This window comes from Sarcophilus harrisii, chromosome 3 (assembly GCF_902635505.1).
Source record: "Sarcophilus harrisii chromosome 3, mSarHar1.11, whole genome shotgun sequence".
NCBI classification, from domain to species: Eukaryota; Metazoa; Chordata; class Mammalia; order Dasyuromorphia; family Dasyuridae; genus Sarcophilus; species Sarcophilus harrisii.
The window spans coordinates 247,392,190-247,419,347 of NC_045428.1; the positions used below are offsets into that span (position 1 = coordinate 247,392,190).

General features: G+C 33.4%; 1 protein-coding gene across 9 annotated transcripts in view; it reads right to left on the reverse strand.

Annotated features, from left to right (window-relative positions):
- KDM6A (lysine demethylase 6A) overlaps window positions 1–27,158 on the reverse strand; it is a 241,436-nt gene that overhangs the window by 94,315 nt on the left and 119,963 nt on the right. For all 9 annotated transcript variants that reach the window (XM_031959375.1, XM_031959372.1, XM_031959373.1 and 6 more), the window contains one exon: window positions 23,105–23,225. In XM_031959375.1, coding sequence (XP_031815235.1) covers window positions 23,105–23,225 — 121 coding nt within the window. The remainder of the gene's footprint in view (window positions 1–23,104; window positions 23,226–27,158) is intronic.

Sequence of the window (27,158 nt, forward strand, 5' to 3'; positions counted from 1 at the left end):
TTGTTTATAAATATATTTTACCTAGCAGGTTTAGCAGTCTTAATTTATAGACATAAACCATAGCTGCTATTGTAGATATAAACCACAGCTGCTACAGCTGGTATAAAAATGTTTAATTTGGAAAATATTCACTATGAATATCTACAATTATTTTCCTGTCATCAACACATAGCTCCAAGTAAATTTTCCAACTTCTCCTGAGCCTCTTTTCTCCAAATTGAATGATGAAAGTAATTTTTGTAATATAGCTCTAAGAACTACAATAGAATAGGAAACTGGTTTTACATGAATACTTCAATAAGCATACTAAATGAAAGCAATGGAGAAAACAAACAGTAATAAACCTCATTTTATCAGAATAAAAAGCTGTGGCCATATTTTGTAAGTACTAACAAAGTTAATAATTTATAACATTCATCACTGCTTTTCCTTTTTGTATGTTTAAGTCTTTTAAAGTTTGAGTAAACCAGAATTTTCATTTAACTATAAACAGAATTGATTCTAATTATCATATCCTAATAAAAATATATTCCAAGACATAAAGAAAGAATTTCCCTATTATTTTACACGTCAACCAGGATTACTAACTTGGCCACATCTGCTTGATTTAGCACCTGACAAGAAACTTGTGACCTATGTTTCTAGAGCATTGTCAATATAAGACAATACATATGATATTAATGCAATCAAAAGTTTAATATGATTTAATTTACATGATTTAATATTCTCACCGAATTTTAGGTCAAGAAATTTAGTCTAAATTGCCAGCAAACTGCTCATATTTCATATATATACTTTTATAAATCTTAAAATACCACCAAGTCAACATAATCAAATTTTAGCATTTATTCAACTATATATCAGAATATACACAATTTTTATAATTTCTTGTCAATCTTTTATTTTAACAGTTAACAAGTAACAAGTAAAAACATTGCTTTTTCTCTTCTGAATTACATATTCATATACCTTAGGAATAGTTGTATTTTTTTTAATACAAAAAATAAAGTCAGACACATATATTTCAGTTGAAGAAAAACAGATATGAGCCTCCATTTTATTTAAATAATACCATTTGTTTTTCATAGTAATGCTACCTTAAAATAAAGAGGAAAAACAAAATAAATCGGCCTTTTAAAAGCAAAGCCAAATGCCTATTTGATAGTGATATCATATAACTGTTTTACCTATTTCTACATTTAAACAATGAAACGGCAGCAAAAACTTCTTGACAATACTCTATATTCACCAAGAATTTAGTCTCACTATTTCAAAATCTTTCTCATCAGAAATATAAAATATTCCAAATTTTCTATGAAAATCACAAGGTAAAACTGTAGCCAATCGAATATATATTAATAACAATACCAACAATAATTACTCTTATTAATAATAATTATCTTCTAGAAATGAGAACACCAACACCCACATTACATTCAAAAGCTTAATAGTGAAAAAAAAAAAGAAATAAGTAAAAATACTCATAGTTTCCTTTTAGATATAGAACCTAGATATAAAATGGCCATTTGTATTAAGTCAGTGCTCATCAGCAGAAATCTAAACAATTTTCTACATTCCTGCACCATAATCTTAAATATTCCATGTAAATTTTACCATGGTAAAATCCAAGTCTCATGTCTGCAACAAACAGAAGCAGCTAGCAAACATCTGCACCTCACACAAATATTGCAGTACTGAGGGTGGCTACTGCTGCGTGAAATAGTTATCATGCAAGAGAAGCCGCTGCAATTCAGAGACTACATTCAAAAACTGAAGCAGAGAGCAATCCAGAAATACAAACCCCAGAGAAGATTGACCTAGGAGGCATTATTTAGAATGCTAACAAGTGTTAGTCTAATCCTGACGTTGTGTTTGTGACAATCTATAGTTGGTCTAGTTATCATAAATATTAACTTATTTCTTCAAAATGTTTAAAGACTCTCACATGTCAAGAAAAAACCTTGCTTTACATATTTAATTTATAATAAAAAGCAATACACTTCAGTAATAATGCTACATACCAATTAAAATAATTTTTTTCCTGGAAAAGTATTCAATATTTTTTATATCTTTAACTCATTTTAATAACTATTGCATTAAAAAATGTGAAGCTTTTTTTCCTGTTATAGTAGTATAGAAAATATACCTAAGATCCAGAGTTCTTAAATTGGGTCTATGAACTAGCTATATATATAATATATATATAGCTAATTCAAAGATGTTTATCTATGTAAATATTTTTAAACTTTTTAAATGTTTTCAATGATTTTTCTAAAAAGAAAATAAAACCCTAATTTATACAAGTTACATAGAAAGTGTTCAAATATCTACAATGACTTGATAAAATTGTCATAAAAGAGCTCAACTCTATTATTCATCTCTTTCAAACAAAGCTAATTAAAGATTATGTAATCAAATTCTAATGTGTGCTCTTTAGCAATGCCTTTATTCAAATAACTAGCATACCTTGTGGGATTCTAAATGTTGGCTTTTAGCCAGAGTTATTATTCACTAGTGCCAAATTTTCTTTGGATCTAGGGACAGAAAATTTTTTAGCTTTCAAGGAAAGAAAAACAGAAATGTGGGAAAGGAAATTTAAAAAAAAAAAATCCATTAAAAACTAAGAAAGGGGGGAGAAATAATAAAACATTTATATACTACTTTATGGTTTAGAAACAACTTTACATATATTACCTTACTTAAGCATCACAGGCACTCTCTGAACTACATGCTATACTACCTATTAACAGACTAAAAAAACCTAGGTTCATAGAATATAATCTACAGTCAAAGGCTATTTACTGTCAAGAGCAAAAAATCCAAAAACAAGGTCTTCCAGATTATTTGTAGAATTACATCTACTTTGTTTTAAGCATTAGTTTCCAATTTCATGCCATAGCTTGAAGAAGTCATTAAAGTATAGAAAAGTTTGAGCAAAGATTAACTGAAAAAGACTCAAGAGAACAGAAAAACAGGATGATTTTGTAGGTCATATACAAGTTAGATAGGAATTTTCTGGAATTAAAGCACAGAAGAGAACCTAAATCTAAAGATAGTATGTAAGGTAATGGCAGAAAAGACATTGATTGGGAATGTTTCCCAATATGAACTACCAGAACAGCACTAATGAGTGCTAGATATTGTTTATTTTTAAATTTTCATGATACTAAAATTTATAATTGTAGCTTCAAGTGAAAATGAAACAAAAATATTTGGAACTCAAAATTTATTCAATTATATATGCCAGAATTTTTAATGTGAAGTCTTGAATGGGGAGTTGGGGGGATGGGAAGAGAGGATATAGAACCAAGTTTTATATCAATGCATCACTTTCTAATAAGATTTTAAAATTAAAGAATTTTTAAAAAAGTACTTTTAGGAAGAATAGCATGTCAAATTCTTCATTTCTTTTGTCTTCTAAGAAATACCATGACATAGTGGACATGAAGTTGGCTTCTAAAGTACATGCCAGCTCCAATGCGTACTGACTGAACAACAATGGCCAAGTTGCTTCACACTCATTGTTTCAGGTGACTACCATAGTACACACAGAAGAAAAGGTACAACTGAGAAAGCACTTCCTCATCAGAAAGTCACTACACAGATGGAACTGCCAAGTATACTCCCTTATCTTTATTTTGCCCTCTTAATTCAAAAACAAAAACTAAAATAGGTAGTACAAACAACTGTTTCAGATGATAAAGTTTCAAGTTGAAAAATAACATATTGCTTGCCCTCCGAAAAGCTTTGAAATACAACTTACCTGGTATTAAATTACTTTGTATATATTTATATTCACTTACTTTATATTTGTATATATGTTTTACACACACACACACACCTTTCCCATTAGAATGCAAACTCCTTATGATCAGGGATTGTTTTCACTCTCTCATTACAGTCCCAGGATATAATAATGCATGACAGATAATAAGGACTTAATACTTTTTGATTAAGGGAAGATATCTTGTACATCTTTCCTCTTTTGTACCGTCCATCTTCATGAACAAAGTGAGGAAAAACAGGATAAAATAACTTACCCTTGTTTTCACAATTAGCATCACTGAAAGAATTGGAATCTATCAACCATAATACATACATTAATACTGAATTAAGATTCTAGTTGCCTAAAACATAAAAGTGATATATACTTGGAATATTTACTAATAATGGAATAATTCCATTTAACAAATGTAATATTTTTGAACAGTTTCAAAAAAAATCTTTCACCTGTACCTCATCTAAGTCCTAACACAACCATTCTGTAATAAATATGTTTTTCTCTATAGTTAAGGTTGCAAGGAATAACTAAATAACTTGGACAATTTATTAGGCCTTCTTGTCAAATATTCATTCTACTATAATTATAAAATTCTGATTTGTAGACTCTTTTCTCCTATGTTTCTACTCATGGATTGAAGAATCTAGTTACGTAATGCTCAAATAGAATAGCTAATAATCTGACCTCCATTATGACACCATGGCTACCTAGGAACTTGATACTAACTAAAAAAAACAGACCATTCTTTAAATTGAGAATTACATAATATTAATCAATATTTACATGTATTACCTTAAAATAAGCTCCATGTTTTCTTACTTAAGACTTGACTGACTGCTTAGATGGAAAGAAGGTACTTGTCAAAGTCTCCCTTTTCCCCGAATATTAGGCCCAACTCAGCCCCTCTTCACCACCACCCCCATTAGATTTCATCACCATGACTCCATGATTCAGCTGCTCTGGAACCCTGAAACATCATTCTATCCATAATGGCTTGATCCTTCTTTACTTAATTCAATGTACAAAACCAATCGTCAAAAGCATATTTATGAGGATTCAGGAAATATATAGAATTAAACTGCCAAAAAGTGTTTTATAAGCTGTAAAGAAGGAAGTGAAGAAGAAATTTTAAGTAATAGAAACTAGCTGAGTCAGGTCAGGAGGCAGTGAATTTCTCTTAAAAAAAAAAAAAAAAAAGACAATATATAAAAATCAGCATCACAAGAAAAACCAGCATACTAAAGTAAAGAAGTTGAAAAAGCTATGGAATTTCACTAGAAAAATGTGAAAATAAAAAAGCATCAGAAAAAGGTAACTATCAAGTTACTACAGAATTCAAAATTTTATATGGCAATATAATATGAAGTTTGTAGGGAGATATATATCAAGAGGGAGTAACAATCTCTAATTTGTTTTTACATTTTAGTGTACACAATGCTTATGTAATCCTTTGATACTAGTGTGCTATGAAATGTGTATATTCTCAAACTCATTCTCCTTCCCTTTTTATCCACACCATGTCTTTTTCTAACTGGTAAGAAACATCCTTTCTAACCAAGCTCTTCTGAAAAAGTCCTGGCGGCAGCTAGCTAGAAAAGGGTACCTAATCAACTAGGATTAGTTAACATGTTCAAGAAAATGGATTAAAAAAAAAAAAAAAGGTACCCCTTGCCCTCAGATTCCCTTAGGAAATAAATGTCTGGTCTGAGCAATCCAGTAAATTATTTATTCCCTATTGTCTACTTTCAACTAAGAGCTTGTATCTCTGACACTAAGACCATGGATATTCTGAATCTCCACTCTCAGTATATGCCAGATGAAATTCTACCTTTCCCCATAGATATTTCTAAGAACTCTTGCTTCCCTAGGTTAAGACCTTCTTCCCCATTTTGCTAGCTAGCTATATCAACGTGCGGACAATAAATTTGCCCTTGAGTGATTTGGAAGCCTATTTCTTCTAGTACACAACAAATCAGGTCTGGGTTGGATGTAACTAGAGATCTTCTAGTAAATCTGGTGGTTCCATAACTAGAACTAGGAAACTTAGTGGCCACAGCACTATCCTCTCATACGCATGACACTGTGATTCAGGAGACCAAGATCTCAACCCTATGCAAAGAATCAGGGAATTCCCTTAGCCCATGAATTGCTGCCAAGGACATATGTTAGATGTGGGAGTTCACATGTTAAACCCTGTATTGTAGCAAAAACAGACTCCCAATGGGAGAACTATGCTGGAAGCAGAGGAACCAGATAAGGAATATTGGGAAATTTTAAGATTTTAATCTTACCAGAACATGAACATTCATACTTTTCACTCTTTTTGTGAGTAAATACAACACTTAATCAGTAGTCAATGTCAATAAGTCAAGATGGAGTTCTTGTCTTTTCATTTCGATTCTTTTTCAACCCTTCCATTTTCTATTGTCTGTGTTTCCAAACCAATCTCAAGACTCCATTGAGTAGGAGCTGCATTTTATTTAATGAACAAACTGCCATCAGCTCATAAGCCAAGGACTCTTCCTGTAGATCATCAACCAAATCCCATTCCCTAAGCCCCTAAACTCACTCATTCACCAAAACACTCCCCACCTTTCCCTTCTGTAGAATACCTGATCCACAGAAAACATGCTTTCAGATTAAAATCTTTGTCCCAAACCTCCAAATTCTATATCTAAGATCAGTCTCCATTTTGACAAACAGCTTTTCTGGCCACTCTTTCCAGCACTAACTGACCTATGCTCATTCTCCTGACTGACAAGGTTCAGGTATGAATTCTACTCCTTGCTTCCACCAAGTCAGTTTCAGATTCTCCCGTTTGCCAGCATCATTCAGTAAACTATAGACTTCCAAGACAGTCCCTTTCCTACTTATATGACTTCATAATCTTCTCCTCCCAAATTCCTATACTGATACTAGGGGTCTTCAACATACATACTGATACTACCTCATATACAATTATTTTATTAAACTCAATTCCTCAAACTTACTCACTTCTTATAAAGCATTTCCAGCTCCATTTCAGCACAGTCAGCCACAACATTAACCATTCAAGAACTCAGAAATTTCCTTATCTACTGTCAAACTATTTGTGTTTTTCTTGGTTGAGTGAAATAGTTTCTTGGGAGTTTGATTGTTACAGAAATAAATAGATAAGAATCGTTTAGGTAATATTGTCATCTTTATTATATTCACTTGAACTATCCAAGAGGACTTGATATTTTTTTCAATTACTTAGATCTGACTTTATTTATATAGAAAGTGTTTTGCAGTTTTGCTCATATAGTTCCTGACTTTCCCTTGGCAGATATATTCCCAAATATTTTATACTATCAACAGTTATTTTATTTTATTTTTTTCCCCATAATTGTAACTTTTTATTGAAAGAACCCATGCCTAGGTAATTTTTTACAACATTATCCCTTGCACTCACTTCTGTTCTGATTTTTCCCCTCCCTCCCTCCACCCCCTCCCCAGATGGCAAGCAGTCCTATACAAGTTAAATATGTCACAGTGTATCCTAGATACAATATATGTGTGCAGAACTGAACAGTTCTCTTGTTGCACAGCAAGAATTGGATTCAGAAGGTAAAAATAACCCGGAAAGAAAAACAAAAATGCAAACAGTTTACATTCATTTCCCAGTGTTCTTTCTTTGGGTGTAGTTGCTTCTGTCCATCATTGATCAATTGAAACTGAGTTAGATCTCTTTGCTGAAGAAATCCACTTCCATCAGAATACATCCTCATACAATATCGTTGTTGAGGTATATAATGATCTCCTGGTTCTGCTCATTTCACTTAGCATCAGTTCATGTAAGTCTCCCCAAGCCTCTCTGTATTCATCTTGCTGGTCATTTCTTACAGAACAATAATATTCCATAACATTCATATACCATAATTTACCCAACCATTCTCCAATTCAACAGTTATTTTAAATGGAATTTCTCTTTGTATCCTTGCTGTTAGATTTTGTTAGTGGTGTATAAGAATGCTGATGATTTATGTGCATTTTGTATCCTGCAACTTTGCTAAAAGTTGTGGATTATTTCTAATAGTTTTTTAGTTGATTCTCTAGGGGGTTCTCCAAGTATACCATCATATAATCTGCAAAGAATGATAATTTGGTTTCCCATTACCTACTCTTAATTCCTTTAATCTCCTTTTCTTCTCTTATTGCCAAAGCTAGAATTTCTAATACAATATTGAATAGTAATGGTGATCTGAGAAACCTTGTTTCACCCCTGATCTTACTGGGAATGGTTCCAGTTTATCCCCATTACATATGATGCTTGCTGATGATTTTAAATCGATGCTATTGATTGTTTTAAGGAAAAGTCCATTTATTCCTATACTCTCTAGTGTTTTTAATAGGAATGGGAGTTGGATTTTATCAAGTGCTTTTTCTGCATCTATTGAAATAATCACATGGTTTTTATTAATTTGACATTTGATATAATCAATTATGCTAATAATTTTCCTAATATTGAACCAGCCCTGCATTCCTGTTATAAATCCTACTTGGTCATTCATGGTGTATTATCCTGGTGATGATTTTTTTGTAAGCTCTTTGCTAATATTTTATTTAAGATTTTTGCATCAATATTCATTAGGGAGTTTGGTCTATAATTTTCTTTCTCTGTTTTCATCCTACCTGATTTAGGTATCAGTACTATGTCTATCCCATAGGGTTTTTCTTGACAAAGATCCTAAAGTGGTTTGCCATCTCATTCTCCAGTGGATCACCTTGTCAGAACTTTCCACTATGACCTGTCCTTTTGGGCAACCTTATACCCACAGTTTCATTTAGCTATATACTTCCCTCTTTTTCCCCACAATGAATCCATTAAAATTTCTATTATGCCCTTCCCATATTATTGATTGCGCCCTACCAAGAAAATCTTAATGCATCACTCCTACCATCTAAGGCCTTCAACCTTACACACCCTGCTGAAAGAAGAAAATCTCGCAACCACTTTCACTGGTTCTTCTACAACTCTGTTAAATAAACTCAATTGAGTACTCACTACTGCTAGAAAGCAGTCTAGTTTCTATACTTGCCCTAAACATCTCATTCTACAAAAAAATCCCCCAAACCTTTTCACATCCTTCCTCTAACTTTTTATGTTTCTCTTGTTTGTTTGTTTTTTATTCTCTTAAGGTAACAACCTTGTTTCATGTTTATATTGGAAAAAATTGAGGCCATTCACTGAGAACTATTTTTCTTCCTCCTCTTCATCTCACACATCACTCAGCTGTGCCTTCTGCTACTCTCTCCTTATCACTGTTGCACACAAAGTGGCCACCCTACTCCTTGTCAAAGCCCTCTGTACCTGGCACAATTCCATCCTATTTCCTCCAGCAGCTTATTGCCTCTTTTATCTTCACTGTCAGACTTCTTGTACTCTATTCATATAGCATTGACTAAAATTACTCTTTCCAAATGTTACCAATTATTATCTTTAATATCAAATCTTGGCCTTTCCCTCAATCCCCCTTCTTGGCGACCTCTCTGCAAAGTCTTTGACATGCTGACCACCAATGTTTTCTCCTTTATATACAACCATTAATTTCAAGAGATCTATTCTCCTGATTCTACTCCAATCTACCTGACCATTCCTCCTACTCTTTTAATGGATTTTTTCTATATCAATAAAAGTGGGTTCTCCACAGGATTTTATCTTAGGTTGTCTTATTTCTTCCTGCTATACTACTTAATCTGATGTTCACATCAATTTGCATGTATTAATTATCTCACTATTGATGATTCACAAATCTATATTTAACCTTTCTGCTGAATTCCACTTTCAAATCTACAACTGCACAATGGATATCTCAAACTGAGTTTTTCTAAAAATGAATCCATTCTCTTTATTTCACTACAAATTGATAGCTAATCAATCAGATTTCAATATTCACCAATCTGGTGATATCTATGTACAGCATCACCTTTTGGTTTGCTGAAAACAAGCGTTTGCTGTCAACACCGAGTTTTATCTTATATATAAGTCCTTACCCTCCTTAATTCAAGGCCATAATTTCCTGTTATTTCAGTTATCTTTTAATTTGGCATGCCAATTTCCTGTGATGTTGAATGGTTTTGCTTTGGAATCAAACAGATATAATCCTGTCATTTTTGAAGATTATAGCCCAGTACTGATTTTCTTGACTTCTTATTAACTATGAGAGCTAATCCATTTCTTCTAAGGGATTCTTGCCCATACAAAGTATATATAGTGATCATCTGAATTAAAATTGACCATTCCCATCCCATTTTAGTTCACCCAAGATGTCAGAAAGCTATTATGTCCATTGGACTTATCTTTTGTCACCAAACATATTTGCAGTTTAGCCTCCTCCTTTTGCCATAGGCCAGACAGTTTCATTGATACAACTTGATGTCCTTCACTTCTCCCCACACTACAATAAGGCTCATCTTCCAATGTAATTTTTTTTTTATTATTTTACTGTCCATGGGATTTATTTATCAAAGATACTGAAGTGATTTGTCATTTCTTTCTCCAGTGGATCACCTTTTGTCTTCCAATTTTAATGAAGTTATATTTGTGTAAACTGTTTGTTTTTGTAAAAGTTCAAGTAATAGCTGAAGCACAACAATTAGATATTCACTCACTTGAAGGATAGCAAAATGAAGAGAAAATGAAAACAAGATACCCCCTGCAATTTAAGGATTATGTAATGGCAATGAGTTTTAGGGTGTGTCACAAAGTGGAAAGGATTCAGAGAGCAACCAAAATTTACTCCCATGAACTTTTTTATTTTACTCTTTGGTGAAAGTGATTAGGGGACAACAATGTTAAATCCTCCCCTGGAGTAAAATTTGAGTTTTGGAAGAATTTGAGGTATTATACAAATGAACCAAGTACATTCCAGAAAATCTGTGAAGGGCAATAACGTGTGCTACATGCATTGGTTTAAAATATTTCGACTCTTATCCCATAACAGTGAACTGGAAATTAATTATGAAATTTCAAGTGAGAGGCCCCTAGACATTTCCCAGAAGTAGCAAAAATTATTACTGTCTGTATGTGGCAAATTCAATACAATTACTGGCTTACATCTGGGGGAGGGGGTGGGGGGGTAAGAGGTGAAAAATTGGAACAAGAGGTTTGGCAATTGTTAATGCTGTAAAGTTACCCATGCATATAACCTGTAAATAAAAGGCTATTAAAAAAAAAAATTACTGGCTTAGATGAGTTTTTGATTTTGTTGGTTCTTGATGTTTGTTTTTTCCCTCAACTTAGGTAGGCAATCCTGAGCTAACTTGAAGATAACTGGAAGCAGTAGGAAGTTTCTGATGGAAGAGAATGACTGCTGACAGGTGACTGATCTATTAAAGAGACTTTTTGAGCTGTTTGCTTATGCTGTTCTAATCTTTGTTTCAAATCTATAAAGATCAAGTATGAATAAAAAGAAGAGATATGAATATATTACCAAATTACCTCTTCATGGAGGAAGTTCATAAGTGATGCACATTATACATCATTTTTTGTTCTCAATATATTGATAAGTGTGTTCATTTTTTTCTCATTTTAATATTTTAAACTACCATTTATTATCTGGAATGTGTGTTTAGGAAGGGAAGGAGTACTTGGGCAAACTGTAATGCTGTGAAAACAAAAGAAATAAAAACTCATAAAAGAATAAACTTTTTCATTTATAATTAACTAAGTTGTTATATTTCACTTTAAGATAAATGCCACAGGACATTTTACATAAGAACCTAAAATCATTATACTGACTTCTGACTTAGCTTACTTAGGTTAAGACCAGAATCAGGTTAAATCATGTTAGTTCTCCTATTTGTTGACTATCATTCATTATCCTCCACTCACACTTCAGGGCTCCTCAAGAAGATAATTTTTAGGGCACATTTTCTAGACCCTTCAGAAGGTGTGAACAATGTAGTCCTTAAAAGGCTGCTCAGACATACAGAGGACTGCAAAATCCCACTGCTACTTCCAGTGACAAAGACTATCTAAGGCCTGTGCCACTTGTATGCAGAGTTGTGACTACAGCTCCCAGGAATGCCCACACCAGCAGCTTTGTCACTTGCTGTCACCACAGGACTTCAATGAAGGTAAAAATGGCAAAATGGTAGGTGACATTGTTTGCTTCATGCATATATTAGATTGAAGTGAAGCAGAATTGCATGAAGTCATCGGCTTCACTCTCTCTTCCAGTCACCACGATTCAGTGGCAGGATAGAGTTAAAATAAATAGTGATGGCCCAAGATACAGTGGGTTACCTTGGCATCTTTAATATCCAAGCAAATTTATAGCACTTGCTTCAGTTGCCTTCATGGACACTGGAACAAGTTATTCTCACTTGGCCATTCCACCAGGGATGTCTTCCCATGCTTGGGGCTAGACCCTTCCTCTAAATGGCTGACAGGTCTGACATCCCAAAAACAGTTTGCTCAGATGAGGCTGCTGTGCACGTTACAGCTTCTTGGAGCCCTAAGTGACAGATGGGTCAATCAGGTGGACACTAACGGTAGAGAATAGCACTGAAAGAGGCTCCACAGCCCTCACAGCACGGGTATTACTCTTCCACCAGCCCAGATAAAAGTATCTATATAAAAACTAACATTTAAAATTGAACACAAAATCCCATTTACTATACTGAAAGGTACTTGAGATAAAGATTGCCTCATTTGTATTTTTGGTATCTCTGGCACTAACTGGCATATACTAGACTATAAATGTTACATGAGGAGACACAATGTTAAGGAAGATATACAAATAAGAAAAATTATAATAATTCAAGGAAGAAGTGATGTGAGCCTGAACTAAAGGAGTAGTGGTATTAAGTGGATAGAAGAGAATAGATATAAGAGGCAAAAGGCAAAAATAGAGGTGACTTGCAAAATAAGTAGATTTGAAAGAAGAATTAAGAATGACTCTTAAGAAATGACCAGCAGGATGAATACAGAGAGGATTGGCGAGACTTACATGAACCGATGCTGAGTGAAATGAGCAGAACCAGGAGATCATTATATACCTCAACAACAATACCGTATTAGGATATATTCTGATGGAAGTGGATTTCTTTGACAAAGAGAAGATCTAGCTCAGTTTCAATTGATCAAGGATAGACAGAAGCAACTACACCCAAAGAAAGAACACTAGGAAATCAATGTAAACTGCTTGCATTTTTGTTGTTCTTCCCGGGTTATTTATACCTTCTAAATCCAATTCTTGCTGTGCAACAAGAGAACTGTTCAGTTCTGCACACACATATTGTATCTAAGATCTACTGCAACCTATTTAACATATATAGGACTGCTTGCCATCTGGGGGAGGGGAAAAATTGGAACAGAAGTGAGTACAAGGGATAATGTTGTAAAAAATTACCCTGGCATGGGTTCGGTCAATAAAAAGTTATTATTAAAAAAAAAAATGACTCTTAAGGTGGTAAACCTGAATGAATTGAAAGATATAGTGGTAGCATGAAAAAACAAGAATATATTGCAAAGAAAATGGCTTGCAAAATAAGTGGATTTGAAAGAAGAATTAAGAATGACTCTTAAGGTGGCAAACCTGAATGAATTGTAAGATATAGTGGTAGCATGAAAAAAACAAGAAAATATTGGAAAGAAAGTGGAGAGAGAAAAGGAAGACAGTGAGAGTATGCTTTTTTTAAGACATGCCTACTTGGAATGCTAACATGACATCTTCCCTAAATGATTGTCAGTGGAGTATTATATTCAACAAGCAGCTGGAAAATCACAACTAGAATTGAGAAGATTCCTTGTACCAGGATGTATATACATCGGGGAGTCAGCTGCATAAAGATGATAACTGAATAACCAAGTGATATAATAAAGAGAGGGAAGAAAGGATAATATATGGATCTGGTTTGATGAATACCCATTCATATAATAAGTATATTATGACTCAAGAAAAGTAAACTAAGAAAAAGCAATCAGACATATAGGAGAAAAAAATGTAATGTACCACAAGTAAGGAAGAGAAAGAGGTTAAAAACAATATAAAAACCTGGAAAATTAAAACACATTTGAATGCTTTTTTTTAAAGCAATTAATGAGCAATTAAAAATGATTGATAACTGAGGACAGTTAGATGATCAGAAGGGAAGATAATTATCAAAGTGAAGAGAAGTTACTATAGAAAGTTGAGTGAAGATAAACTTTGTCTAGGAGTTTTCTAAGAGAATGCTATCAAAGGCAAAAAGAAAGATGGCCTTATCTAGTAAAATCAGAAATGCTAAGAAAAAAAAAAAGAATTGAGGATAATAAAACAACTTTAAAGGGTAGAAGTAGCATAAAAAATAAACTGGCATATGGCTTCAATTTTAAAATGGTATTCAGGGGTCCCATGAAGGGATAGGCAAGAGTAAAAAGTGAGAATGTTTTGAGCATTTCTTATTATGATAATTAAAAGTAATATTAACAGTGAGGGTCCAATTAGAATTTGGGGGGAAGGGGAGGGGAATCAAAGTACTTACAGGAATTGGGCAGTTTTGTGAAAGCTCTTCAAAAAGCATTTAGGATCATAGGAATAGGATAAGTTGACCAAGGATTAGGGTTTTGAAAGGGTTAAATGTCAATTAGACAAAAGTTCATATCTTCAAAGAAAGAACAAAGTACAAGGGAACTGATCAAGTATTAAGGCTGGGGAGGACTAAAGTGAAATTAGGAAAGAATGATGAAGAAAAGAACAATTACTAGAGAACTTAGTGATTACAAAGAATAGGTTTAAGAGGATCATATAACAACATAATTAAAACTAGAGAAGTCAGATCACACAATCCAAGCAACTTCATTTTGAAGATTTAAAAAAATTAATCCAATAAAAACTAAATAAACCGAACAAGAGCACACAGGTGATAAAACTAAGATTTGAACTAAATTATAATGAATCCTAATATAGTTCTGTTTCCATAGCACAAGAATGAAAAGAGAGGAAGACATGAGGATGGTGTATCAAAGTTCAAGATCATGAGATTTAAGGCATGAAAATATCTGAGTAGTTGAGGGTAAATAAAGATATCTTACAAGTTGAGGAGACTGCTGAGGTATTTTCATGCACTGGAATACTACTGTTCTTTAAGAAATGAAAGCCAGGCTGATTTCAGAAAAACTTGAACAGATTCACATGAACTGATATTGTGTCAAGAGCAGAACTAGAGAAGTACTACACACTGTAACGGCAAAAGAGTTTAGCTCTTCTCCAATAAACTTAGGATGGAAAATGCCAACCGCATTCAAAGAAAGAACTATGGAGACTAAATGGGAATCAAAGTATACTCTATTTTCACTTTTATTTTGTTTTTTCTTTCTTTTCTCTTCTGAATTTCTTTCTCAACATGACTAATATGGAAATTGTTCAAAATGACTGTATATGCATAACCCATATCAGATTGCTGGCTGTCTTGGGATGAGGAGAGCAATAAAAAAGTTTAGAACTCAAAATCTTATACAAGTGAATACTGAAGACTATCTTCACATGTAATTGGGAAAATGAAATCAAAGGGTAATTCGATCAGAATGAGAAATTAGTAAATTACATCATATTCTCTGTTGCTGTATCTCTTACAGAAGAGGTTATAAACAAATGACAATACAGGGAGGAATTTTAAATGGCAATAAAAACAAGGTTTCTATACTACTACTGCTCTTAGCCAAGTATGATTAAGGAGTTGAGAGAAGAGAACAGGTTCCTGTCCTGTGCCTGCCATAGAGAGTATAGTCTTTCAGGGAGTACAAGATTTCAGTCAAAATAAGATGATGGAAACTAAGCTTAATAAAGAGGATTCTGGTTTGTTTGTTTGTTTTTAAAGGAGGGGAAGAGGCAAGAAATGAGATATGGCTGAGCCTGATAAGGATGTAAAAATAGACAATGGTAGAAGGAAAGCAAATTGCTGCTTCAGCAGATGGTGACCAAGCTACTTAGATTAGAAAAGCAGGTCCCAGGCACAAAATGAAAGAAAGACCCAACTGATTGATAGTACTCTTTCTTTGCATCAATCCACTTTAAAAGAAAAAAAAGAAAGAAGAAGAAGGAAGAAAGAAGAAGAAAGAAGAAAGAAGAAAGAAGAAAGAAGAAGAAGACGATGACGACGACGACGACAATATTGGTTTTGGAGATGGAGATTAAGAATACAGAAAAATCAGATAACCTAGTGATTAGTTCTTCAGAAGCTTTGCTCAATTTGGCACTTTTATGTAAAGATGGATGTTACACCCCCAAAAAAGAAAACTTTTTTCCCCAATCAGGAAGAATGTCTAAGGCCTTAGGACTTCTTGGTCTCTGAATGTTTTGTAGTAAGGAACAGCAAATATGTTGATATTTTTAATGAATTCATGAAGAATCTGACACATCTGACAGTAAATTTAAGGCCTCTAAATCAAGTACCTTCGAGGAACTAATAAGAGAGCTCTTTACAGTCAATTAATTACATCAAAGGGAGAGTAAGAGGACAGGAACCTATGTCAATAATGCATCTTTTAATCTGAGTATTCAATGGTAATACAGGGCTAAAGTGTTAACAGATTTTCAAATGGTTTGTAGGAAAAGGTATTGTCTCTTCACAAAGAGACTATCTCAGACAAAGAGGTCTATAAGAGGATCTTGAAGCAAGTATTACATTGTCAAACTGCCACCAGTTTCTTTTTTGGGGTGTGTGATATTATTATGTACAAGATATGACCATGACCAGTGCCTTCTGGCTCTCTTTAAGGGAAAAAAACCCTAAATATTCACCATTTTAAGAAATGTTTCATTCAGAAAGATATTAATTTAAAACTATTTTAAGATTAGATTGAAATAACAGAAATTAATGGTTCAACATCAATTTAGAAGAAATTCTCCAAGGATCTATGTTTGGCTCTAACATTTTCATCAATGATATAGATAAAAGCAAGTATTTTCATAAAACTTATAAATTATACAAAGATGACACTACCCCTTTGGGGATAATAAAAATTAAAATTCAAAATGATCTTGATAAGATAAGACTCTAAACAAAGAATGTATCTACCTCAAGGGCCTTACATTCTACTGGGGGAAATCTTCAAACACATGGGAATATTGTCAGGAAAGGGTATTTTTTTGTTCATGAATTTACAATGACACTTTAAAAAACTCTCGTTTGGTATTTGAAGCTCTTTATAAAATGGCTCTGGTGTGAAATATTTTAGCATCAAAGTTGAATGTACATTACTTTATCTCACAAACTATGTTCAGGCCTAACTGGCCTGCTTGCTACTGCTTAGACATAACTAACAGATTTCATTTGCTGATCTACACATCGTTTTCATCATTCATTGGGAGGGAGAAGAACAGCACAAGTTTGTAATTTGAAAAGTTTCCAGGAAGGTCTGCTATTACTGTCTGCAATGAATAATCCAATAACAGTGTATTTATAGAAATTTATTAACATAATAACTTTTAAAATGTATTAAAGACATATTGAAAATATGAGATACAACAAAGAAATAATTGCAAAGTCTCACAACAATTTGCCAAATGGAATTTGTCAAAATTTGGATTAAATGATCTATGTGGTCCCTTTCCCCACCATATGTATGTTGGTTGAGGGCCCAGTCCATACAGCAGGTACAACATATACTCATGATTTTAATCCATCTAGAGGTTGTAGGATCACATGTTTTGGCATATATATATTAGAGAAGGCATTTTTCCCGTTTCAGGGGCAATTAAAATATGCTATAATTTTTCTCTCTGATTACTGCTGGGTGACAAAAAGCTTTTTATTGGTCTGAGAAATCAGAAATGAATATGCATACTAAAAAATTTGAGTGAAAAAAGTCTTCTCTAGATGCTTTCTTTCCCACTTTTGTTATTCTATTATGAAACAATCAGGGTTAAATGTTAAATCAGGATTTTATATGTTTATATTTCAAATCAGGTGCCCTTAAATATAAGGCCAGTACTTTACCCACTGCACCACTGAGCTGTCGCTATCCCTCCGTGGATGCTTTCAAATGACAAGGACTGCTTATCCTAACAACAACTATGAGGTAACTAGATGGTTCTGTACAAAAGGCAACTAGATGGTTGAGTGGATACAGTGTTCAGTCTGAAGTCATTAAAATGCGAGGTTCAAATCCAGGCTCAGATATTTAACTAGCTGTATAGCCCTGGCTAAGTCACTTAACCTGAACTAGAAATGGAAATGTCAAACCACGTCAGTATCTTAGCTATGATGATAGTTTTGATATGCTATGTATCCAACAGGGTCACAAAAAGTCAGCTACAACTGAACAACTGCAGTCAAGAACACTTGCACTTATGCAACTTTTGTCTCTGTCTCCTCCCACCCACCCCCCAGGAATAATTATCTTCATGTGAGAGGGCACAGATGAATGGTGATACTCTGAAATCCATCAGATTCCACTGCTAAATGTAGTCTTGAAGAAAGTGGCATAATCCACTGTTATCTAAAGTTCTTCATGGCATAAGTAGCAGAGCCCAATTAGAAGATCATACTTCAATCCTGGAAAATAATTTGCTTGAATCAACCCAACAACAAGATAAATCAGAATCTGATCAAAGGATTGATTTGTCCATTAATTATATCACATACATAAATAAACATAGGGAAATTTTCAAATGCAGAAAAGAACATCTAGGACAAAGAAATATTCCCCACCAACAAATGGAAGGTTGTTTTTATAGAAAGCACTTCAAATAAATTTGAGTTCAATCTTCTCAGGGAATAAATTAGTTCAAGACGGGAAGGTGTGCTTTTATTAGGTGGAGGTTGTGCTCTGGTCTTTCCTATATTTTCTTAGAAATATCACTTTATAGGGGCAGCTAATTGGTGTAGTGGATAGAATACTAGCCCTGAAATCAGGAGGACCCGAGTTCAAATCTTGACTCAAGACACTTAAAATCTTCCTGGCTATATGACCCTGGATCAAGTCACTTAACCCCAATTGCCTCAGGGAAAAAAAAAAAAAAAAAAAAAAAATCACTTATTGAAAGTTAGTTTATGGTAATTGACCAGTACATATTAAGGATTGGACTACTGAGTCAGTCAGTTCTAATAATACAAATTTATTCTAATATGCATGATTCTCTCAGATTTTCTCTCTCAATAGCATAAAAGAAAATTCTCAAGTATTCAAGTTGCCATCTACAAGTACAGCAATAAAAAATACTGAGAAAGCAGAAAATTGAACTATTTCACATTAACTCAAAAATTATGACCCTTTCTGCCAATCCATTTCCACTTTTATTCCCCCCAGGATAAAATATCATATTTATTGTCTGTCTTCTAGTGCTGTAGGAGATACATGTGGAAGATAATCATCCTCACCCCGTGTTTTCCACCACCGAGAAAGCCATGGCTCCCACATCTCTCCCAAACTGAATGGATGTTACTTTGACAGCCTTGCTCAACCCAAGCAGTAGTTTTAAGGAAAAGCCAAGGCCATTATTTAGGGGTTTTGTACTGTCAGATGATTTTTAAGATTAGATATGATTATAGCAGAATTAACTATAATTGAAATCCCAGTACTTATACTTATCCCCTAGAACTCTAAAATCCATCTACCCTCCAATAATCCAGTCTATTAGTCCAGTGTTGGTTTAAAAATATCTAACATGCAGAAATTTTATCTTAGAAATAAAACAAAACCAGAATAAAATGTCACTTTTACAAAATTAAACAATCTCGATAATTGGGCTTCACATTCCCCACCTGGAGGCAAACTATTTGCCCAATTCAAAATTCCAATCAAAAACACACGAATATATATGAAATCATATCCCTCAAACTATATCTAGGCCTAAGCTCCAGACATATTCTCTCAACTTCATTCTCCAGTAAGCTCCATTCTTTCCTGAATCATATCAACTTGCAACTGTTCCTTCTCCATACAAAATATCCTTTACTTGAAACAACACTTTCCTATATATCCAAATGGAATGTAAGCTTTTTGGTTGGCAATTAATAAGCACAAAATAAACAAAATTACATATTCATAGGATCAAAAGATCATAGATAGAGATACAATGGTGCTGAGAAGGCCCCATCATCTTATTTTAGAAATGGAAAAACTGAAACAAGGTAAATAAAATGACTTGCTCAAGACCGTACAGGATATGTATTACCAGAGGCAGCATATGAACTTAGATGCTCCAAATTAATAGCTAGAAACAAAATCAATGATCTCCATGCAACTACATTTGGGGGAAGGGGGGGAAAAAAAAAAAAAAAAAAAAAGAATGGATCAAATTTCGAGTTATGCAAAATATATCTAAATATCAAGAAGCTCACCCCATCATGAAAAAAAAAAAAAAAAGCAAAATTTAATGAAATCGAATTAAAAATAAGGAAATTGATCAAAAGAACTAAAAAAATTCTAATGGAATATACTTACAAGAAAGAAAATGCTTCTATAAATAGTACTAATATTAGGGTGAGAAATAGGGAAATATGATCAGAATTGTGTTTTACATATACACAAACCCACCCACCCCAACCCCTACATACCTGGGTTCATGTAAAAAGTTCTCCAGTGAAAAGGGATTATGAGTGATAAAAATTTTAAACTCTGTTCTATAGTAATAGAGAAAATAGGGACTATAATTCCTGGGGAAGGGAGGGCTTAAATCAAAGACAATGATTTCTAGGGCATAGTCAATTACAAGGTGAAGTAAAAGCAGCAATCCAAATGAATTCTCCCAATATTTCCTCCAAACAATTTTAAGTGAAAACTTCATGTCACAAATTCTGAAGTAGTAGAGACAAGAAATAAACAGGAGTGAAATATTTTTTCCAGCCCAAGACATGGAAGGAGATTTGTGTGACACTGGGATGGGGGCCAGGTCAGAGCTACATACACTACCAGGCAACACTTGTGGTAGAGAGCTACATACACTACCAGGCAACACTTGTGGTAGGCTTTGAAGGCAACTGCAATGGTAACAGCTCTGAAAATCTCTCAACTCAGAGATGGTCCAGAGCAAAGAGGAGTGCATGAGATTTGGCATAGTTCAGGGTCAAGAAGAAACTAGTGCTTGAGGTTACAAGAGATCAGAGTTCCTTCCTGGGTAAAGATTATAGAGTAGTAGTGATCACTCCTCTCCCCAATCACACCACTCAGAAGAATCAAAAACTTATAGATCTCCATAAGTAGTTGTGAAAACAAAGAATGACAAAGTTGTAGCTTGGGACATTCCCTTCCCTACTCCCAGGTGAGTAGAGATGAATCTCAAAAGAAGAAAAAAAATAAACAACAAAAGAACTAGATGGTAAAAAGCTAGAGTATTTACAAATTCAGAGGCAGACAACTACATGAAAATAGTTATAGGCAGAGACAGATAAAAGGAAAAACACTAGACATCATATTTCAAGAAATATAAAGGAAAATGGAAAGAATCCACTATTCACCTCTTGAAAGAAATCCCAAATTAAACACTACCAGAATATTACAGCCAGATTCCAGAGTTACCAGGCAGATCTTTTGAAAAAGCAGGTGGAAGGAAATCATTTAAACACCATGGAATGAGAATTAGAATCATCTAAGATTAAAAAGCTACATTAAGGATAGAAATCATAATTAAAGCGCTAACAAGTGATAAGATCATGAAGGAAAGATGGAGAACATTGTGCAAGGGCCAGAGAATCAAGGAAGGAAGAAAATTCAGGGATAAAAAGATGAGAGGCAAGGTTAAAAGAACTAATCTGAACTCAAACAAAATACAATAAACTTTTGAGACATGGACTTCCCTTTTCAAAAATGTAATAATTGTAACTGCATAAATTATATGTGTGTATGTATGTGTGATATAGATAAATTAATATAAACCAAAGTTCATGGACTCAGGTTAAGAATCTCTGCTCTAAAAGAACAGATTCTGTTGGTTCCATGGAGGCAAGAGATGTGTGTGTATGTATCTCTTTTAAAGCTCAGAGATTTTTTTTTTTCATTTCAAGAAATGCAAGAATAGGAAAACCTATTATAAATATGCAACTGGTCTGATTAGATGGGAATAGAATAAAGAGTTAAAGTTAAGCTATACTGGGAAACTGATTTTACATCCCAGGGATAAAAAAGATACAGAAAAGTAAGTCTGATTCTTTAACTTCTATTCTGCCTACACAAAAAGATAAAATGGTCTGTTCAATCTTAAAACACTATCAACAATCTAGATGAAACACAACATTCCTTCTTCATATAATTAAGTTTTTAGGTTTTTTTTTTTTTTTAATTTCTCTAAACATGTCTTCCTTTAAGGTTTTCGGAATACTTGTGAATCATGGAATCACTGTATTGACCACTTATCCTTGCCATAAAGTCTTTGCGCTGCCACTTCTAGAGATAAGCACTCTCTTTCATTTTCATTCCTTGGCAAAGAAAATGCTAATAGTTGTTCTACAATTCTTTATTATATTGCCAACACCTTAACTTAATCTATCCTAAATGTCTCTCTCTTAAGTGTTAATGACCTAAAATAAGGTACTCTCTACTAACATTTGGCTTTATGATTTTACTGATTGCATATTTATCTTTTACATCATCATCATCATCATCATCATATATCATCATCAATATTATGTACTTATAGTTTCCTAGCAAATAAATACATGTAGGCAATTAATTGCCAATAAATGCTTTTTTTTCTAATGATCATAAAAACCCATTTAGAGCTTCAAGGGACCTTGTAGATTATATCTTGCTCAACTAACTATAAATAATAATTTTATATAAGAAAATAACAGTTAAAAAATTTAGTTATCTTGAGAATTCAAAAATAAAATTACTATTCCTTATCGAACCAAACTTAGATTAATAATTTAAGTACATATTATTTCCATTAGTCAAGGAAAATCTTGCTTATTCTCATGACTAATCAACTTTTTCTTCCAATTTTCTGATGATTCTTTCAAGAAATAATATTTTTTATTGATACATGTTAACATTAATGAGGACAAGGAACCCAAAAAAGGAGAATACAATTTTTAACAATGTACTAATTCCTGTTCAAATTTGATTTCTATGAAAATATTTGATACATTACCAAATAAGTCATATTATATTGACATATTAGTCTCCTCTGAAAATCAGTTTCCTACTGTTCAAAGTCAATATTTTTCCACAAGTTTTTTGTTGCTGTGAAAAGGGATCAAAAATTCTTATTTCTGAACATTTTGGTTCTTGGATAATATACAAAAGGTTTATCACTTTAAAATGATAGCTTTTGAATTGCTGATATAAACTCCAACATTATTTATGCATGTTTAAGAAACTAGACAAAATAACAATTTTATCTGGAGGCAGGGAAATAAGAAATAAGAACCTACCTTTAAACTAGACTCATAGTCTGTATTCACTTTGAACATTAGCCCAAGTCGTAAATGAATTTCCTTGGCTCGACAAAAGCTGGGATCAACATAAAGCACCTCCTGAAATGCTTTAATTGCCCTGGAATAAATAGACATAAATGATATCACTTTTTTTTTTTTTTTTTGGCAATTTACTCACATGTATTTGCTATATAAATCATATTTTAACTCAATACAATTTAAATCTAGAAAAAATATTTGTGGAGCACCTACAATATGCAAAGCACTGCTTTGGTCATGGAGTAGTTATTGACAGATCCAAAACGAAGTCTTTTATTCTGCACCTTGCTGCCCCCACCCCTTCCTACAATAATTTGAGGAGGAAGGGTAAAAAAAAGTACTTCCTCATTCATAGAAAGCGCTGACAGAAATATCTTCAAAAGATTATTTAGAAGAAAATGGAAAAGACTAGTTCTGCAGGTGACAGAAATGGTAGCCAATGTGAACATACTATGTAAGATACCAATTACCACTTTTAACAGGGGTGTCATTCTCCAATTATTTGATTCTTTTTTCACCTAAACAAAATCATTTGGAACTTGAGAAATTTACAGAAATCTGTTTCCCAGGTATTTTTTTTTTTTAAATCATTGCTGTGTTACAGGTTTGCCTACTCTGTCACCATTAACCATCACACCCATTTCAAGGAAAAATATTAACCTTTTTTGGATATTTTATCTTTCTTGATATCCATTATTGTACATCACTCTGAGCTTAGGCACTTTTGCTGCATTTTTTTTTTTACATGACTATGATTACTTTATAAATACTCTGCTGCCTACCATTCCTTCAGCATTCTATACACCACCTAATGTTCTGACTTGCGCATCCACAACAATCTCTTTTAGAAAGCATCCCTCACTTTGCATCATTGGCTTTGGCTCTGTTTGAGTCTTCAAAACTTAATTCTTTTGGGCTTTCCAATCCTTTTAGGCTAAAACTTCAGCTATTCCTTTGAACCATCTGAAATGTGGTCTTCCGCAATTTAGAGCACATGTCAGCTTATTCCAAGTTACCTCTCTTTGCCTATTCTTGTGGGCAGAAAGTAGTTTTTGTAGATATCCAACAGTATTTGGTGACTGATAAATGGTTGTTGAACTGAAACAGAATTAGATTCTTCAACATCCTGCAGCAACTATTTCTCCCTATTGACAAAAGTCAGAACTAGAACAGAATATTCTATTGTTCCCTCAATTTTTTAAAGCATATTTTTGATAGCTTTTTTCTTATGTCATTGACATATGTTCCATATTTTTAGATGAGAAAATTATAAGCTGTAGTTATGTGTCATAGTGAATAGTGATAAACTTAAGTTAGGAGGACATCTTCCTGAGCTAAAATCTAACACACACAGAAACAATTACAGACGCAAAATACAGCATTTTGAGAAGGAATCTGTCTTTTCCTTTGTCCCTCCTTCTAGGGTCCAAGGAATTTCCTTCTCACCTCCCCAATTTATGAGAGCATTTTGTAGAAGTGATACTATGCCTTGCAGACAGCAAGCACAGGGGAAAACAGTATAAGGACACCATGAAAAGCTAAACAAGGCACTAGAGCATCAGAAACATGAACTGCCTTGGCCCCATGTTTCCCAAGTATACACCTCCCTAGTGGTATGGTGTTTTTATGTATGCTACTCTTCCAAATGAAGCTGTATTTTACTTATGGGAGAAACACATGTTTACAGAGAGAATATTTTCTTATGGCTATGCCATTTCATCAAACTGCTTTGCTTTCCATTAAATGACTCAACTCCCTTAATCACTGAAGGTAAAACCACAGGAGCTCACGAGCTTTAGTATTTTACCTTGAATTTGGATATAATTTGGAAATGAAAATGAGAGTGAGGCAGAGCCAAAGACTATACTGTAAGGAATTATTAAGAGTATGGAAATGTTGCTTAGTGCATGGGGAATCCAAATTTATAGTTAAAGTGAATTTTCCATTATTTGGTATGTTTTGTTTAACTGAGAAAAGTTAGCAATGAGGATCTTGAAAATGAGATAGCAATATCTCTATTTGTTCAGTTAACATTTATTAACTCTCTTCCTCTTTCCATTTCCTAAGTGTTAGAAACCCTGAATTCTGTCATAGATTGTCTACTCAGTGGTATCTCTTTGCAATAAGGAATTTTTAGCTTATAGTTTTTAACTCCATTGAACAAACTATATAGGTTAACAAGTTTTGAAAATTGTATTACATGGTTAAGTAGAATAAATACATAGAAAAAAAGAATCTTTCTTCAAACTTTCATGTCTAAAAAGTATCTTTTTAACTACTCTCTAATTCTTATTTGTGACAATTCACTGTAGAGGAAAAAAAAAATAGAAAAAAGAAAACACCACTAGACCTGAAATCAAGACCCAAGTTTCAAATCTATAATTCCTATCAAGTCCAATATTTAATAATAAAATTTAAAATTTCTATGTCAAGATATACTTTGTATTATATTAGTGTGAGTATTCATCCTTTATATTTACAAAGCTAAATAATAATAAATACTAATAAAGTATTGAAGTTTTTTTTTTTTTTTTTTAAGAGGCTTGTGTTCATTTTGGGGAATATTACATACATCCAATTGATATAGCTAAATTAAGAATTCAGAAATAATGGCAGCCTAAAGTGATTAATCAAATTCATAAGGGACAGGGATGAAAACAGAACCAGGCAGGCACATCACTGGTGTTCTGAGAAATTACCTCTATGAATGCACAAGCTGTCAATTACTGTATATCTTGGAGAGTTACCTATACCAGATACATGTCAAAAGTGGGATTTGAGGGTCACCTAGATGGTGCAGGTGATAGGCACCAACCCTGAAATCAGAAGAACTTGAGTTCAAATCTGGCATCAGATACCAAACACTTACTAACTAGCTGTGTGATCCTTGGCAAGCCATTTAACCCTAATTGCCTCCAAAAAACCAAAACCAAAGCAACAACAAAAAAAAGTGGGATGTGAAGCCCCTAGTTTAAAAGCCAGTTTTCTATTTACTGCACCAAACTAACAATCATCAAATAACATTAAATTTAATTAAATCTAAATTAATTCGATAAGTATCAAGAAATATATTTGGGCTTTTTTTTTTTAAATAAAAAACTGGTCTAGTCAACATTTCACAAGAAAAAATCTAAAGATATAATGGACAGACTCAATATCAGTTACTTAAGGGACTTAAGATACAGTGACTGCTTTTGCTCTTTTTTCTTTTTAATCTGTTCATGGCGGCTGATGTACATTGCAGAAATTTAATAAATGCACTGTGGCCAATTCCAATAGACTTGTGATAGAAAGAGAGCCATTTGCATACAGAAAGTACAATGGGAACTAACTGAATGTGGATCATAAGATATTATTTTCACCTTTTTGGTTTTTTATTGTTTTTTGCTTGCTTTTTTTTTCTTTCTAATTTTTTCCTTTTTGATCTGATTTTTCTTATACAGCATGATAAATATGAAAATATGTTTAGAAAAAGTGTACATGCTTAACCCTTATTGGATTATTTGCTGTCTAGGGTAAGGAAGCGGGGGGAAGAAGGGAGAAAAATTTGGGACACAAGGTTTTGCAAGGGTGAATGTTGAAAACTATTTTTGTATGTATTTTGAAAATAAAAAGCTACAAATCACTATTGATAAGAGAAATGCAAATTAAGATAACTTGGAGATACTACTACACACCTCTCAGATTGGCTAAAATGACAGGAAAAGATGATAAATGCTGGAGGGGATGTAGGAAACCTGGGAGAATGATACATCGTTAGTGGAACCGTGAATGGATTCAACCATTTCTGGAGGCCAATTTGGAACTATGCTCAAAACGTTATCAAACTGTTCATACCCTTTAACCCAGCAGTGTTTCTACTAAGCTTATATCCCAAAGAGATCTTAAAGGAGCGAAAAGGATCCATTTGTGCAAAAATGTTTGTGGTAGCCCTTTTTATAGTAGCTGGAACTGAGTGGACGCCCAACAATTGGAAAATGGCTAAATAAATGATGGTATATGTATGTTATGG